This window comes from Pristis pectinata, chromosome 19, assembly GCF_009764475.1.
Source record: "Pristis pectinata isolate sPriPec2 chromosome 19, sPriPec2.1.pri, whole genome shotgun sequence".
In the NCBI taxonomy this organism is placed as follows: Eukaryota; Metazoa; Chordata; class Chondrichthyes; order Rhinopristiformes; family Pristidae; genus Pristis; species Pristis pectinata.
In genome coordinates, this window is record NC_067423.1 from 19295739 (window position 1) to 19310586 (window position 14848).

General features: G+C 40.4%; 1 protein-coding gene across 1 annotated transcript in view; it reads right to left on the reverse strand.

The window, feature by feature from the left end:
- Positions 1-13581, reverse strand: part of dennd6b (DENN/MADD domain containing 6B) — a 62088-nt gene extending 48507 nt beyond the window's left edge. The window contains exons 1-3 of the mRNA XM_052033810.1: positions 13426-13581; positions 3840-3878; positions 1903-1945 (exon numbers count right to left, since the gene is read on the reverse strand). Of these exons, the coding sequence (XP_051889770.1) occupies positions 1903-1945; positions 3840-3878; positions 13426-13572 (229 nt within the window). The 5' untranslated portion in view covers positions 13573-13581. The remainder of the gene's footprint in view (positions 1-1902; positions 1946-3839; positions 3879-13425) is intronic.
- Positions 13582-14848: the final 1267 nt, after the last annotated feature.

Here is a 14848-nt window from a genome sequence, read left to right on the forward strand (position 1 = left end):
TGTTATTTCTCCACCCATTTCTGCAACGTATGTATATCCCACTGTATCCTTTGGGAATCTTCAATGCTATTCACAAAACCAACAATCTTTATATCATCTGCGAACTTTTAACCCACTCATCCACATTTTCATCCAGGTCATAGATATATAGATATCGATATAGATACACACACATACATACACATACATACATATATCACAAACAACAGAGGTCCCAGTACAGATCCCCACAGAACACCACTAGTCACGAACCTCCAACCAGAATAAGTCCCATCAACCACTACACTGTGGCTTCTATGGGCAAACCAATTCTAAATCCAAAAAGCCAAGTTACCATGGATCCCATGCATCTCAATCTTCTGGATGTACACAATAAATAGCAGTGAATTTTAAATATGTATTATAACAGCACACTCATTGATAATCTCACAGCAATGACAACTCATTTTGAAACTGAACTTATCAGTATGACTTATCAATAGAGTCATAGAGTAGGAAATAGGCCCCTCAGCCCAATGTGTCCATGCCGAGCATCAAGTAACCATTTACATAAATCTAAAGATAATCATATTTTGTTCTCCCTACATTCAAATCAACTCCCCCAAGATTCTACACACTGAAGACAATTTCCAGTGGCCATTTAGCCTGCCAATACATGGGTCTTTAGGATGTGGGAAAAAAAAGAGCATTTGAAGGAAACCTCATGTTACAGGAAGAATATGCAAATTCCACACAGACAGCACCAGAGGTCAGGACTGAATCCAGTTGCTGGAGCTGTAAGACCGCAGACCTACTAGCTATGCCACTGTGCCCCCACTCCCAACTTTGTATCCTACCATTCACTTTAACCATGTAATATATCCATTTGTATCCTCTTCATTTGTCATTTCTCTCACTCAGTTGCTGACATCATATTGGCAAGGGTGACCCTGAGCTTCCAGCTGCTTCTCACTTTAGTTCTCCATCCCATTCCCATTCTGATAACTCTGTCTTTGGCCTCTTAAACTGTTATAACAAAGACCAACAGAAGGTCAATGTATGGCAACTCATCTTCTGACTGGACACATTATAGCCCTCAGGACTCAACATGAATTCAACAGTTACATATAACCAACCTTTCCAGTTTGTTTCAGAACTGGCTAGTTGTCATGAAAAGTCATCAACTGATAACATTAACTTTATTCTTCTCTCTCCACAGATGCTGTCTGACCTGCTGAGTATTTCCTCTTTGTATATTGTATTGCCAAAGTCTGGACATATTTATTTTGATCAGACCAATAACTGTTGTGCCGGGAATATCTCAGAGTCAAAAACCAAAGAAACCCCTATTCTACAGGAAACCTCACAGCTAATGAAGTCCCTAACACATGAGGGAAGCTGAATCACATTACTTGAAATGATTAAAAAATGTCCCATGGTGTCCACAACCATTAAAGGACTCAAGCATAACAATGAACACCTCAAATCCCTCAGTGAATCTACCAGCCAGGTGCAATCAAGACTATGGAAAAGAGCCAGCAATCCTGAACCCACCAGAATTTTGCCAGGATCTCTAGGTACTCCCTTTGTTCTTAAAATTGTATAACTCAGGTTTAAAAAAAATAGAAGATGCTAGAATTGTTTGCTTTATGATGTTGTTGACTATTGTTTAACATAAGAAATGGGTACATTGACAACTTGGACAGGCAAGTTTTGTACATTAAGAGGCTATTCTTCCTGGATTTTTAAGCCTTGCTTGTGTCAAGTTATATTGCCTCTGGATTTCTTCCCAAACAAACCAGTAGGGACCTTTGAAAAGAGAAATGTAATAATAGCAGTATAAAGGTCAGAATAGAGGATGTTGCTTCATAGAATAAAATGCCAAAGGAGGAAATAATAGCCTCATTTGAGTGGATTTCTTACCCGAGTAGGAATCTGGAAAAGACAGGTAGCAGATGCTTGTTTTCTGAAAATGAAGACAAGAGAAGCAAAAAGAGAGATAAAACAAACCTCAAGTTAATGAGACTAACCAGGACAGAGGTGAAGCAAGTGCTAAAATTTCTGTCTACAAACAAATGTCACTGTTACTACAGATTAAAAAGCCTCACTGACTTTTAAGCTAATGACCACAAAACAGAATGACTTAGAAAAGATGGAAGTGAATGGAATGTTAAGTGTAACCTGGAAAACATCACAACTTTACTTTCAGTCCATTTACTGTTCCATATTCCCACAAACAAAGCCTGTTGCCATCAGCACAGCCATGGTGATATGTCAAGAAAGAACCCATTTGCAAGAGGAATTTCAGGGATTACTCAGCATTCAACATTTGGAGCACAGTTCCCATTTCTCACCTCAACTTCACAATTGTTTTAAAGAATGTTCTAAATGTAATGAAGTAGAAATCCTAGCTGAAGTGTACTTTTTTCTCATCTTTTCCTTTTGTATGAAATTGAACAGCACTATCAATCTTCCTTTAACCTTTGGATGATAAAAACTACAGATGGTTGGACATCCAAAACAAAAAGAGAAAATGCTGGAAATACTCAGTAGGTCAAGTAGCATCAGCGGGAAAAGGAACAGAATTGACGTTTCAAGTGAAGTACCCTTTATCAGAATTCAATCTTCATTTCAACCCTTAATTGTTTGGGAACTGGGACCCCAGTGCATCAAAGGGAGGGCAGGAACCAGTGCCCTGATGTATCAGAGGAAGGGCATCAGCACAGACAGCCAGTTGCCAAACTTTCATGATGACTCAATAGTCTGAAAGCAGATTATTGGAGTCTTATGGTATTAAAAAGTGGCATTTTTAAAAAAAATTATGGAGCTATCGCTTATGCATTTGGACATTTCATAGCCAATAGTGTTGAAATAGAACACAGAATAGTAACATAGCGCACTGTCTGTGCCGAACACGACACCAAATTAAACTAATACCTTCTGGTTGCACGTGATCCATATCCCTCCATGCTTTGCATATTCACGTAATGAATAATGAATATAAATGTAATGCCATTTCTTTGTCAGAAAATGTTATAGTCAAGTTATCAAACACAAATCCCACAAACTGAAGTAAACTAAACTATCAACTAATCTGATGAACAGACATCAACTGACACATCTATTCTGTTTCTTCTGCCATGAAAGCTACCTAGTCTGCTCAGCATTTCCAGCATCTTCTGTTTGTATTTTAGACCACTTACATCTGTTCACCTATTTGCTTGAGGGATAAATGCTGGCCAGGACACAAAAAAAACTTTCAAATCTTCAACAACAACAAAAAAATTGAATCTATCTTGTCCACCTGAACAACCTCATCCAAAAAGATGACAACACCAAGATGATAATTTCAATATTTATGTAATAATGCATTGCATATCAGCCTAGATTATGTGCTCAGATCCTATAACGTCTTCAAACACATGACAATCTGACTCAGAAGGAAATACAATAGCATTGAACCAATCTCACACTAACTTACTGAGAAAAAATCCAAAGAAACAAAAGGTACAACTGAATCAATGAGATAACTAGGCAACAGAGAGTGGGGTAGTTTATTTTTGTCAGAGACAAAATTTTTCTTTCCACTGACTTCAGTTTTCCACCCCAACAGAAGTTATTTTCTCCTTTGATGGTTGTATAAGAAGTTAGTAAGTTCGGATGTTCTCTAAGAAAGGGACAACTGTATTCAATTTAAACAATATTTTCCTTTTTATGACATTTCAGACCTCAGAAAGTTTGTCTGCAGTTGTAGATTTCATGCATTTTTAATTAAGCAAAATAGTGTTCTCTGATAAACAGCAACAGACTTTTAATGGAGCCATTAAGCAAATAACAATTCTATTAATTTAATATTTTACCTCTTTTTCTGTGAGTCGCACATCATGGGGATATACAAGCTGAGGAACCAAAAAAAAACAAACAGCTTAACAGAAGGCATTTTTTTAAAAGACAACAAAATAAATTATTTGACTTCAAAATAATAAATTTCCTCTTATCCACCAAATACTGTAAGTATGCATATCTATACCCACACCATGTTCTTTAATATGGCCAGTTAAAAAAGGCACATTATCCTACGAAAAAATGTCTTCTAATATTATCAGGTTTCAATGATATAGTATTTCATTACATCAATCTGATTTTTGTGGAAGGTATTGCGGGTCATTAATGGTATTTTCATATTTGAGAGGAAGAGGATGCAAAGGGAGAAGAAATTAGAATAATGAACAACAGGCTACACGATGCAGATTTTGCTGACGGTTCCATTTCAAACTGCCTGTGCTCAGCTGATGAAGCTGATGCAAGTGCTGCAAAACATGTTAAGTCTGTTACTTGCTGTGAGATTCAGAGGGCAGAATCTGTCAGTGTGTTCCACATGGTGGGGTCAAAGTTTGCTGAGGTTCCCTGGTTTCTGGTCAGACCTGCCACAGGATCCAAGACCCAGAGTTCATAGGGGATTGAAGGGCATGGATCAAGGAAACAAAAAGGAAAGCAAGTTTACTTTTATTTGTTTTGCTTTAGTTTAACACTTAATTTTTTTTAACTGCTTTAATTATCTCTGATGGTCAAAAATATTTAAAGGCTATTAAAATCACACATCTTTCACAACTGATAAAACAAAGCTCGCAACTTTGGCAGCTATCAGCAGTATCTCAGGGCAACTGCCCATATAGTAGCAAGACCGAGGAGCCATCTAGGCCGTGTCACTGCACTTCAAGGTAGAGAGCAAGTAAATGCTGGAGTTGGGGATGGAATTATTGACAAAAGGACTAGGTCAGAACAATCTGGGACAGTATTCTGGATATTTAATGGTTATTGCCATCACGAAAGGGGAATCTGGTTAGATTTACCATCTAAAACTAGCTTTTAAAAATGTTTGTATGCCAAGTTACTGAAGTAAAAATGCGCTGTAACAAGGGAAATGAAATCTTTGATCTTTGTGCATCCTTTTAATGTAAAATAAAACACTGTGGAATTATAATGCATCGACTGAGGATAAAATAAAAATTTAGTTGAACCCAATCTCAACTCAGGTACAGGAAAAGAAATAAGTTAACAAAAAGTGAAAGAAAAAATGAATAAATATTATAATCTCTATGAATTAAAACTAAGAAAACATTCCAAGTTGTCGTAGTCAACTATTTCAGGGTCAGAAGTTGACTGCCAATAATTAATATATCGTGTTTAAAAGGAGACTGAGATTGAAATAGGTAAATCATAGTTTTCTGTGACAGGTTTAGTTTGATTTTTCAGCGCAGGTACAGCAACTTCATAGTGCTAAATGCAGAGGTCAGCGAAACAGTGAGATATAGGTCCTCCCAAGGTTATGGCAGGGTTCCATTCCCGCAAACTGTTCGTAGAAGATGCCTGCAGCCGGCAAATCCATCCCACCAGTCCCCCAAATGCTTGTTTATGTGTACTCGCTGTACATAAGTCATGGGTTCGTAAGCTGGGGAAGATCTGTACTGACTTTGGAAAGAAGCACATTTCAAACAGCAATTTTAAATTACTCTCATTTGACAAAACATCTACTCTTGCCTGAATTTCCTGCATAAATAATAAATACCATAAGCCTTACCGTCACTTTCTATGAAAATTTAGTCATTGCTAAAAAATAAAAATATTTACGATTCATCTATAGTTTGTGTGCACAGTGAAGTTTGCTTATAGGGTAAAAGATAATGGGTGTTGCGAGGCAGCAAGTTAAGAATATACAGTTGAAGATTTATTTTCAAAAAGGAATTTTTGTAAGTTAAATGGGCAGGTCTGCTTGATACTGTTGGGAAGTATGAAATTCCCATGACAGAAAAGAAAATGGATGAATGGAGCTAATGAAAAGTTTGTGATGTCTGGCAAGTGGCACACTGATTCTTTGGGATGACTAAAGAGAAGTAGTGAAAAAATATAAGTGATTAACAAGGAGATGAGTTGATAAGTTACAAGGAGATGAATCGTCCTAGCCAGGACATTCACTCGGATCAGATCTAGAAACTGCAGAGTTGTGGGGACAAGAACTACCAAGTAAAAGTGGTCAACTTAGATTACCCTCTGCACACAACTTCTAAAATGCACAAATTAAATGAGGAACAGTGCTGTTGAGATGGAAAATGTGCGAGAAGAGGACATGATAGAATGCAATGAAGATTCTACTTGTAAAGCAGTGACTGGCAGTTTGAATGAAATCACACATGGATGCTGCAGTGGATGAACATCTGTCAATATCTAGAGAATACACAAGAGGTACAAAAGTCACCACCGAGAAGGTCCCAGAGAACTATAAGATTGGTGAAGCAATAGCACGCATAAATCTTGTAAAGACATCTTCTTAGGCAGTTCATTTGGATTGTGGATAATTTGCTTCCATTCCAATTCTGTGGGTTCAGAAGTGGCTAATGATGCTAAAGAGGAACCCACAGACTATGTCATTCTTGTTGAAGATTTTTTTTTGTTATTTGCTACTTGAGAGGCATGAATGTTATTTTCCCTTATTAGCCAACATCCAAATGTTGCCCAATTCTGGCCATTTGGAGCATAAACTACTTTATTATCTAAGGTGTTGTGAGTGGAACTGAACTATGATGGAGGGATGACCACTGATGAAGCATCTGAAGATATTTGAGGACCACCTGTGGTGATGTTCAGGGACAGTTGGACTTAATAGTCACAACCATTTTCATTGTGTCATGTATAATTCCAGACAAAGTAAGTTTTTCTTCAATTCTCATTGACTTAATTTGTATTAGAGCTCATCAATACCATATTTGATGAATTGCAGGCTTGATGTCAAAGGCAGTCAGTCTCAGTTCACTTCAGTAATTCAGCTTAGTGATCTACTCAGGTATAAAATTAACACCTGATTTAATCACATCAATTTAAACCCAACCCCAGCCTGGGTACTCATCTTTTTTTTTCGATAGCTTACTCAACCATTGCTTTAAATATAATCTCAAATGTTATTTAGACAGGTACATGGATACAAAAGGTTTAGAGGGATGTGGATCAAATGCAGGCAAACAGGACAAGCTTAGCTGGGCATCTTCGTCGGCATGGACTAGTTGTGCAGAAGGGCCTGTTTCCTTGCTATATGACTCTATGAATCCCATCATGGGTACACAGCATGTGCCTCACCAGCAATGGAGGACCTTCATATGCATCCAAATCTGAACATCTTGAGGTTCATCACCCTCACCATGAACATCCCTGGAGGACAATATTAATCAGAAACTTAAATGGACCAGATTTAAAAAAAATGGGTATTTAACAATGAATACTAACTCTCTGAAAGCTTTCCACCACCTTCAAAGGACAAATCAATGTGATTCAATACTCTATAGTTATCTAGTGAAGTGCAACTCCAACAACACATGAAGCTCAGGAACCCCCCCCCAGATCAAAGCAGCCTACTTGATTGGAATCATATTTATCACCTTAACCATTACTTTCAGCTAACAAAGCAGTAGTGTGTATTAACTATAAATTACATCTGCAACAAATTGCCAAGCTAACCTCACACAGCCACAACCTCTGCCACCTAAAAGAACATGGGCAACAGGAACGCCAACACTTCTAAGTTGCTCTTGAGGTAACACACCATCCCAACTTGGAAATACAATCTCATTCTTTTATTAACATCAAAATCTTGAAACACCTTTAACTAACAGCATCATTGCAGAAATACTTTCAACACATCAATTATAGTGAAAAAAAGAACAGCATTGCTAAAGGAACTGCAACAGCCTTAGATTATCAAGTGGTGCCAACAATCATTGAAGAATTTCTGATGAGTAGCCACTACTGCTCATAAAGCAATGCTCTGTTGCCCACAAATAACAATATAATAATAACCAGATAATCGACTTATGTTATCTTTAGGGATAAATATTGGTGAGAATATCAGAGCTCCCTACTTTTCTTCAAAATAGCCAAGGAATTTTATACCCTATGGACAAAGCAGAAGGGACATTGTTTTAATATTTCATCCAAAAGACAGCACCTCACAAAACATGGTGTTCTTTCACTAAAGTTTCAGAGCAAATTTTTGTGCTCAATTCGCTAGACTGGGACTTGAATCTTGTGCAAGAAGTGGGAGCCATATAAAGAGGTGACTGTCGGAACCCAGTTCTTTTCCAGGTATTTCCAGACAACATAAGAGGCACAGCTGTGAATTGTTAGATGATAATTGAATGGGAAATTAGCCAATTGGCAACAACCAATAAAAAGAAGGTAGGGTCAAGCAGAGTGACTATTTTGGAGTGAACTTTCTTCTTTTCTTTATTTTTGTTTTCTTTTCTTTCTGCCTAGCTAAAGCAGTGACAATGGATCTAGGTCAATGGTGTGTTCTTCCTGCCAGATATAGGAGATCTCAAGTCTTCCTGATAGCTACATCTGTGGGAGGTGCATCCAGCTGCAGCTCCTTACAGACTGTGTTAGGAAACTGGAGATGCAGCTGATGACCTTTGGCTCCTACAGGAGAATGAGGAGGTGATAGACAAAACTACAGGGAAGTAGCCACACCTAAGTTGCAGGAGGTAGGTAGCTGGATGACTGTCAGGAGAAGGGAAGGGAATGGGTAGATAGTGCAGAGTGCCCCTCTGGCTGTTCCCCTCAATAACAGATAAACTGTTTTGGATACCATTGGGGGGGTACAACCTACTAGGGGAAAGCCACAGCAGTCAGGTTGCTAGCACTGAGTCTGGTTCTGTGGCTCAGAAGAGAAGAGGAGAGCAATAGTGGTAGCAGACAAGAGATTCTGTGGATGTGAAAGACTCCCGGATGGTATGTTGCCTCCCAGGTGCCAGGGTCGGGTACTTCTCAGATTGGGTCCACAGCATTCTAAAGTGGGAGGGTGATCAGCCAGCAGTCGTGGTACACATTGGTACTGATGATGTAGATAAGAAAAAAGATGAGGTCCTGAAAAGTGAATGTGGGGAACTTGGTAGGAAGCTGAAAAGCAGAACCTCAAGGGTAGTAATCTCTAGATTGCTGCCTGTGCCACATGCCAGTGAGGGTAAGAATAGGTTGATTTGGCAGATAACTGTATGGCTGAGAAAATGTGCAGGGGCAGGGTTTCAGACTTGTGGATCAATGGGATCCCTTCTGGGGAAGGTATGACCTGTTTGGATAAAAAAGGGACTGTTATACCTGAACTGGAAGGGGACAAGTATCCTTGCAGGCAGGTTTGCTCGAGCTGTTGTGGAGGGTTTAAACTAGTTTGGTGGGGGGATGGGAACCTGAGTGATAAGCCAGGATGGGGCAGTTGGTGTACAAGTTGATGCAGCATGCAGAGAGACTGAGGAAGGATAGGCAGTTGATAGGGCAAAATTGCAGTCAGTTGGATGGGTTGAAGTGTCTATCCTAATGCATGAAGTATTAGGAACAAGGGTGATAAACTTGGAGCATACATAGGTCAGTACAATGTTGTGGCCATGACAGAGACTTAGCTGTCACAAGGGCAGGAATGGCTGCTGGATGTTCTGGGGTTTAGATCCTTAAAAACAGGAAGGGAGGTAAGGGGGCAGTGGCATTGCTAATCAGGGATAGTATCACAGCTGCAGAAAGGGAAGATGTCCTGGAGGGATTGTCTACTGAGTCAGTGTGGGTGGAGGTCAGAAATGGGAAAGGAGCAATCATGCTATTGGGATAATTCTATAGATGCACCCTGCCACAACCCCCAGCCCCACCCACCCCCCCCCCCCCCCCCCCCAAATAGCAACAGACACTGAGGAGCAGATTGGGAGGCAGATTTTGGAAAGGTGGAAAAATAACAGGGTTGTTGTCATGGGTGATTTCAACTTTCCTCCTATTGATTTGCACTTTAGTGCAAAAGGTTTGGATGAGGTGGAATTTGTTAGGTGTGTTGAGGAAGGATTTCTGACAAAGTACATAGACAGGCTGACTAGAGAGGCCATTCTGAACCCGGTACTAGGCAATGAACCTGGTCAGGTGTCGGATCACTCAGTAGGTGAGCATTTTGGAAACAGTGGCCACAACTCCTTGACCTTCTCCCTTGCCTTGCAGAGGGATAGGAGCAGATGGTATGGGAAAGTATTTCATTGGGGGAGGGGGGAATTATGATGCTATTGGGCAGGAACTTGGGAGTGTAAATTGGGAGCAGATGTACTTGGGGGGGGGGGGGGGGGGGGGGGAATGCACAATGGAAATGTGGAGGTTGTTTAGAGATCACTTGTATGGGATTCTGAATAGGTTTGTCCCATTGAGGCAGGAAAAGGATAGGGTAAAGGAACAATGGTTGACAAGAGATGTGGAATATTTAGTGAAGAGGAAGAAAGAAGCTTAAGATTTAGGAAGCAAGGATCAGACAGGGCTCTAGAGAATTACAAGGTAGCTGGGAAGGAGCTTAAGAATGGACTGTGGAGAGCTAGAAGGCATAAGAAGGTCTTGGTGATTAGGATTAAGGAGAACGCCAAGGGGTCCTACTCCTATGTGAAGAACAGGAGGATGACGAGTGAAGGTAGGACCAATTAGGGATAAAAGAGGAAACGTGCCTGGAGGTAGGGGAGGTCCTTAATGAATACTTTACTTCAGTATTCACCTGTGAGAGAGACCCTGATGTTTGTGAGGACAGTGTAAAACAGGCTGATAAGCTAGAACATCTCAATGTTAAGAAGGAGGATGTGCTGGAACTTTTAAAAAAAAAAGACAATAGGATAGATAAGTCCCTGGGGCTGTACAGGATATATCCAGGATACTATGGGAAGCAAGGGAAGAGATTTCTGAGCCTTTGGTGATGATCTTTGTGTCCTCACTGGCCACAGCAGTAGTACCAGATGATTGAGGGTGGCAAATGTTATTCCTTTTTTTAAAAAAGTGTAGGGATAACCCTGGGAATTGCAGGCCAGTGGGTCTTACTTCAATGGTGGGCAAATTATTGGAAAAGACTCTTAGGGACAGGATTTATGGGCATTTGGAGAAGAATGGGCTGATTAGGGATAGTCAGCATAGCTTTGTGAGGGGCAGGTCATGCCTCATGAGCCTAATTGAATTCTTTGAGGATGTGACAAAACACTGAGGGTAGAGCAGTGGATGTGGTGTATATGGACTTTAGTAAGATATTTAATAAGGTTTCCTGTGATAGGCTCATTCAGAAGTTCTGGAGGCATGGGATCTAGGGAAACTTGGCTGTGTGGATTCAGAATTGGCTCACCCATAGAAGACAGGGTGGTTGTAGGTGGAGCATATTCTGTCTGTTCCACAGGGATCTGTTCTGGGACCCCTGTTTTTATGATTTTAATAAATAACTTGGATGAGGAAATGGAAGGGTGGGTTAGTAAGTTTGCAGACGACACGAAGGTTGGTGGTGTTGTGGATAGTGTAGAAGGTTGTTGAGGGTTGCAAATGGGACATTGATAGGATGCAAAGCTGTGCTGAGAAGTGGCAGATGGCGTTAACCCAGAAAAGTGTGAAGTAATTCACTTTGGAAGATCAAATTTGAAGGCAGAATACAAGGTTAATGGCAGGACTCTTAGAAGTGTGGAGGAACAGGGATCTTGGGGTCCAAGTCCATAGATCCCTCAAAGTTGCTGCACAAGTTGATAGGGTTGTTAAGAAGGCGTATGGTGTGTTGACCTTCATTAGTTGTGGGATTGAGTTCAAGAGCTGTGAGGTAATGTTGCAGCTCTATAAAACCTGGTTAGACCACACTTGGAATTATTGTGATCAGTTCTGATTCCCTCATAGGAAAGATGTGGAAGCTTTGGAAAGGGTGCAGAGGAGATTTACCATCATACTAACTGGATTGGAGAGCATGTCTTATGAGGCTAGGTTGAGTGAGCTAGTGCTTTTTTCTCTGGAGCAAAGGAGGATGAGAGGTGACCTGATATAGGTGTACAAGATAAGAGGCACAGATCAAGTGGACACAGACACTTTCCCAGAGCAGAAATGGCTAATACGAGGGAGCATAATTTTAAGGTGATTGGAGGAAAGTTCAGGGGTGGGGAATATCAGAGGCAAGTTTTTTTTAAACAGCACATGCAATGTGCTGCCAGGGGTGGTGGTAGAGGCAGATACATTAGGGACATTTAAGAGACTCTGAGATAGGCACATGGATGATAGAAAAATGTGGGAGGAAATAGTTAGATTGATCTTAGAGTAGGTTAAAAGGTCAGCACAACATCATGGGCTGAAGGGCCTGTACTGTGCTGTAATGTTCTATGTTCTTACCATAAATTTGAAAATCCATGCACATTCATCAAATTTAGGAATTTTCCTAACAAATCCATGGTCAGTAAGCCGTCATGGAGTTTTACATTTCTAAAAACTTTACTTTTAATTATATAAGTGGTTATAGAGTTGATGTTTAACTAACTAGTCCATAGTTTCTTAGTTTGTGTTCACATTCTAGAATTTGATCACCATTGTGGGAAGTTGGCAAAGAACATCAGTATTTGAATTAGAATGTCTGATATGAGGTGTGGGATGGGAGACAACAGTTGAGGAAGGTCATGCTAAAGATTGGGGGGGGTGGAAAATCAGGAAAAGACTGATGAAAAATACAAAATATATTAAGCATCATTTGAATTTGTCTAATTTCTAACAAATAAAACAAAATCCCAGATACTTCACAGAAATAAAATAAAACAAAATCCAATTCCAAACTTCATAGAAGCAATTGCAGAGTGACATAAATATTGGTTACAGAGATGAGTTTCGAGGAGGATCTTAAAGGAAATAGACAGAAAAGACTTTGAGGATGGAATTCCAGAGTTTAGTGATTCTTTCACTTTACAAAAAAAGGCCAAAAACCTAATTCAGGACAAAATTGAACAATGCAGTTTTTTTTTATTCATTCACAGAAATAGCTTCACTAGCAGAGCCAGCATTTACTGGATAATCCTAAATGCCCTTGGACTAAGTGGCTTGCTATATCAATTTAAAGGGCATTCAAAATACAAGACTACTGTGTATTTGAGTCACATGTAGGCCGGGCTTCCAGTAATTACAGTCACCACTACACTTCATTCCAGATATTCAAATTCGTCGCTCCACGTAATTTGCCCTCGTCTCTGGGCTACTACACCAGCATCGTAACCACTATGATACCATTTCACACGTAGCAACAATCTGTGGCGATTGCACACAATTTGTCACAGATAGTGGATGTTGTTTTTCATATTTAATTAGAGAAATACATATGCTAAATAAAACTATGATTCCACCAGGTCAGGTGGGCAAAGATGCTGAGGTAGAACTAGATGTCATCAGCGTACTTGTGACCCTTCATCTTCACATCACGTCACAGAGGAAGCAGTATATGGAAATACAAGAGGCCAAACGTGCACAATACCAATGTAAATTACATATTTTAAATACTGTATATCATGCACAGTAAATTTTAGCCAGCAGATCACCGCCCTCTCGGGCTCCACCCTCCACTGCCTGTGTCCAACCCTGCCAGCCCGAGCTTCCAGCATGGCCGAAGCTCACCTCGATCGCTTGACCCAGCTCCAAGTCGAATGTGACCACACAGATGCACTCCAGCCAGGCAGAGAACCGGTCCCAAGGAAGTGCGGAGCCGGAGGCTGAGTAATGCTTAACTCTCCGAGACCGGCTCTCCGGCTCCAAAAGCTCCATGACAACGGCGCCGCGTTCCAACACTCACACATGCGCACTCCGCCTTGGTCGGTGAATCATTCCACACGCAAACACATACAGTGGCCAACCCCTCTCCGTGGGGGGGGGGACTGACGTATGCGCACATACTCGGACAGGGCCGCCAATTAACGCATGCGCGCTCGCTATCGGGATAGCCTGAAACGGGTGAGGAAAATTCTTGTCTGATGTTTGACGGAGATCTCTAAGGCAATATATTTCTTAACAATTTTATACATCTATCAGTGGACTGAATAAAGGGAAGCAACACTTGCTCAGGAGGAGTTCATAAAAACATTAAAAAGGGAGCAAGAGTAGGCTATTACGTTCCACTGGTTTCATGCCCTTTAACAGTCATAGCTTTTTCAATGTTTTGAATGCTGTCAGCGACTGAGCCTTCACTGCTGTCTGGGATAGAACATTCCAAACATTCACCACCCTCCGAGGGAAGAAATTTATCCTTCGTGCTGAATGTCGAACCCCTCCCTTTCGACTCTTCAGCCAGAGGAAACATCCTCCCTGTCGAGCCCTCTAAGTATTTTGTATGTTTCCTTAAAGTCACCTTCATTCTTGTAAACTCTAGAAAATTGAGGTGTAGCCTATGAAATCCTTCCTCATAATGACAGACCACCATCCCAGGAATAATTCTGCTGAATTTTTGCTGCACTCCCTCTAAAACAAATGTCGATATATCCTTCCATTAGAAAGGAGACCAAAATTGTACATAATACTCTGGGTGTTTTCTCACTAATGCCTGATATTATTGTAGTCCTTAGTTCTCTGCTCAAATTCTGTTGCAGTAAAGGACGATATGCATATCATTTGCTTTTCTATTTACCTGAGGCACGTGCATGTTGACTTTTCAATGACTTGTCTGCAAGGACACTCGGGTCCTTTTGAAAATCAACATTTCCCTATCTCATACAACAAAAATACTCAGTATTTCTGTTTCTTTTCCTTCCCAAAGTAGATAACCTCACATTTTCCCACCTGCCATGTTATTGCTCACTCAATTAGCTTGTTTACATCCCCTTGGAGCTTCTTTGCAGCTTCATTACTATTCACATTCCTACATAGCTTTGTGTCATCAGCAAACTCAGAAATAACACTTTCAATTCCCTTAGCTGAATAGTTGATATAGATTGTGAATAGTTGTGGCACAATCACCAACCAGAATCTGGAGGGAGTTGATGAGAATGGGGAGAGAATAAAAAATGGGATTAATGTAGGATTTGTGTAAATGAGTGGTTGATGGTCA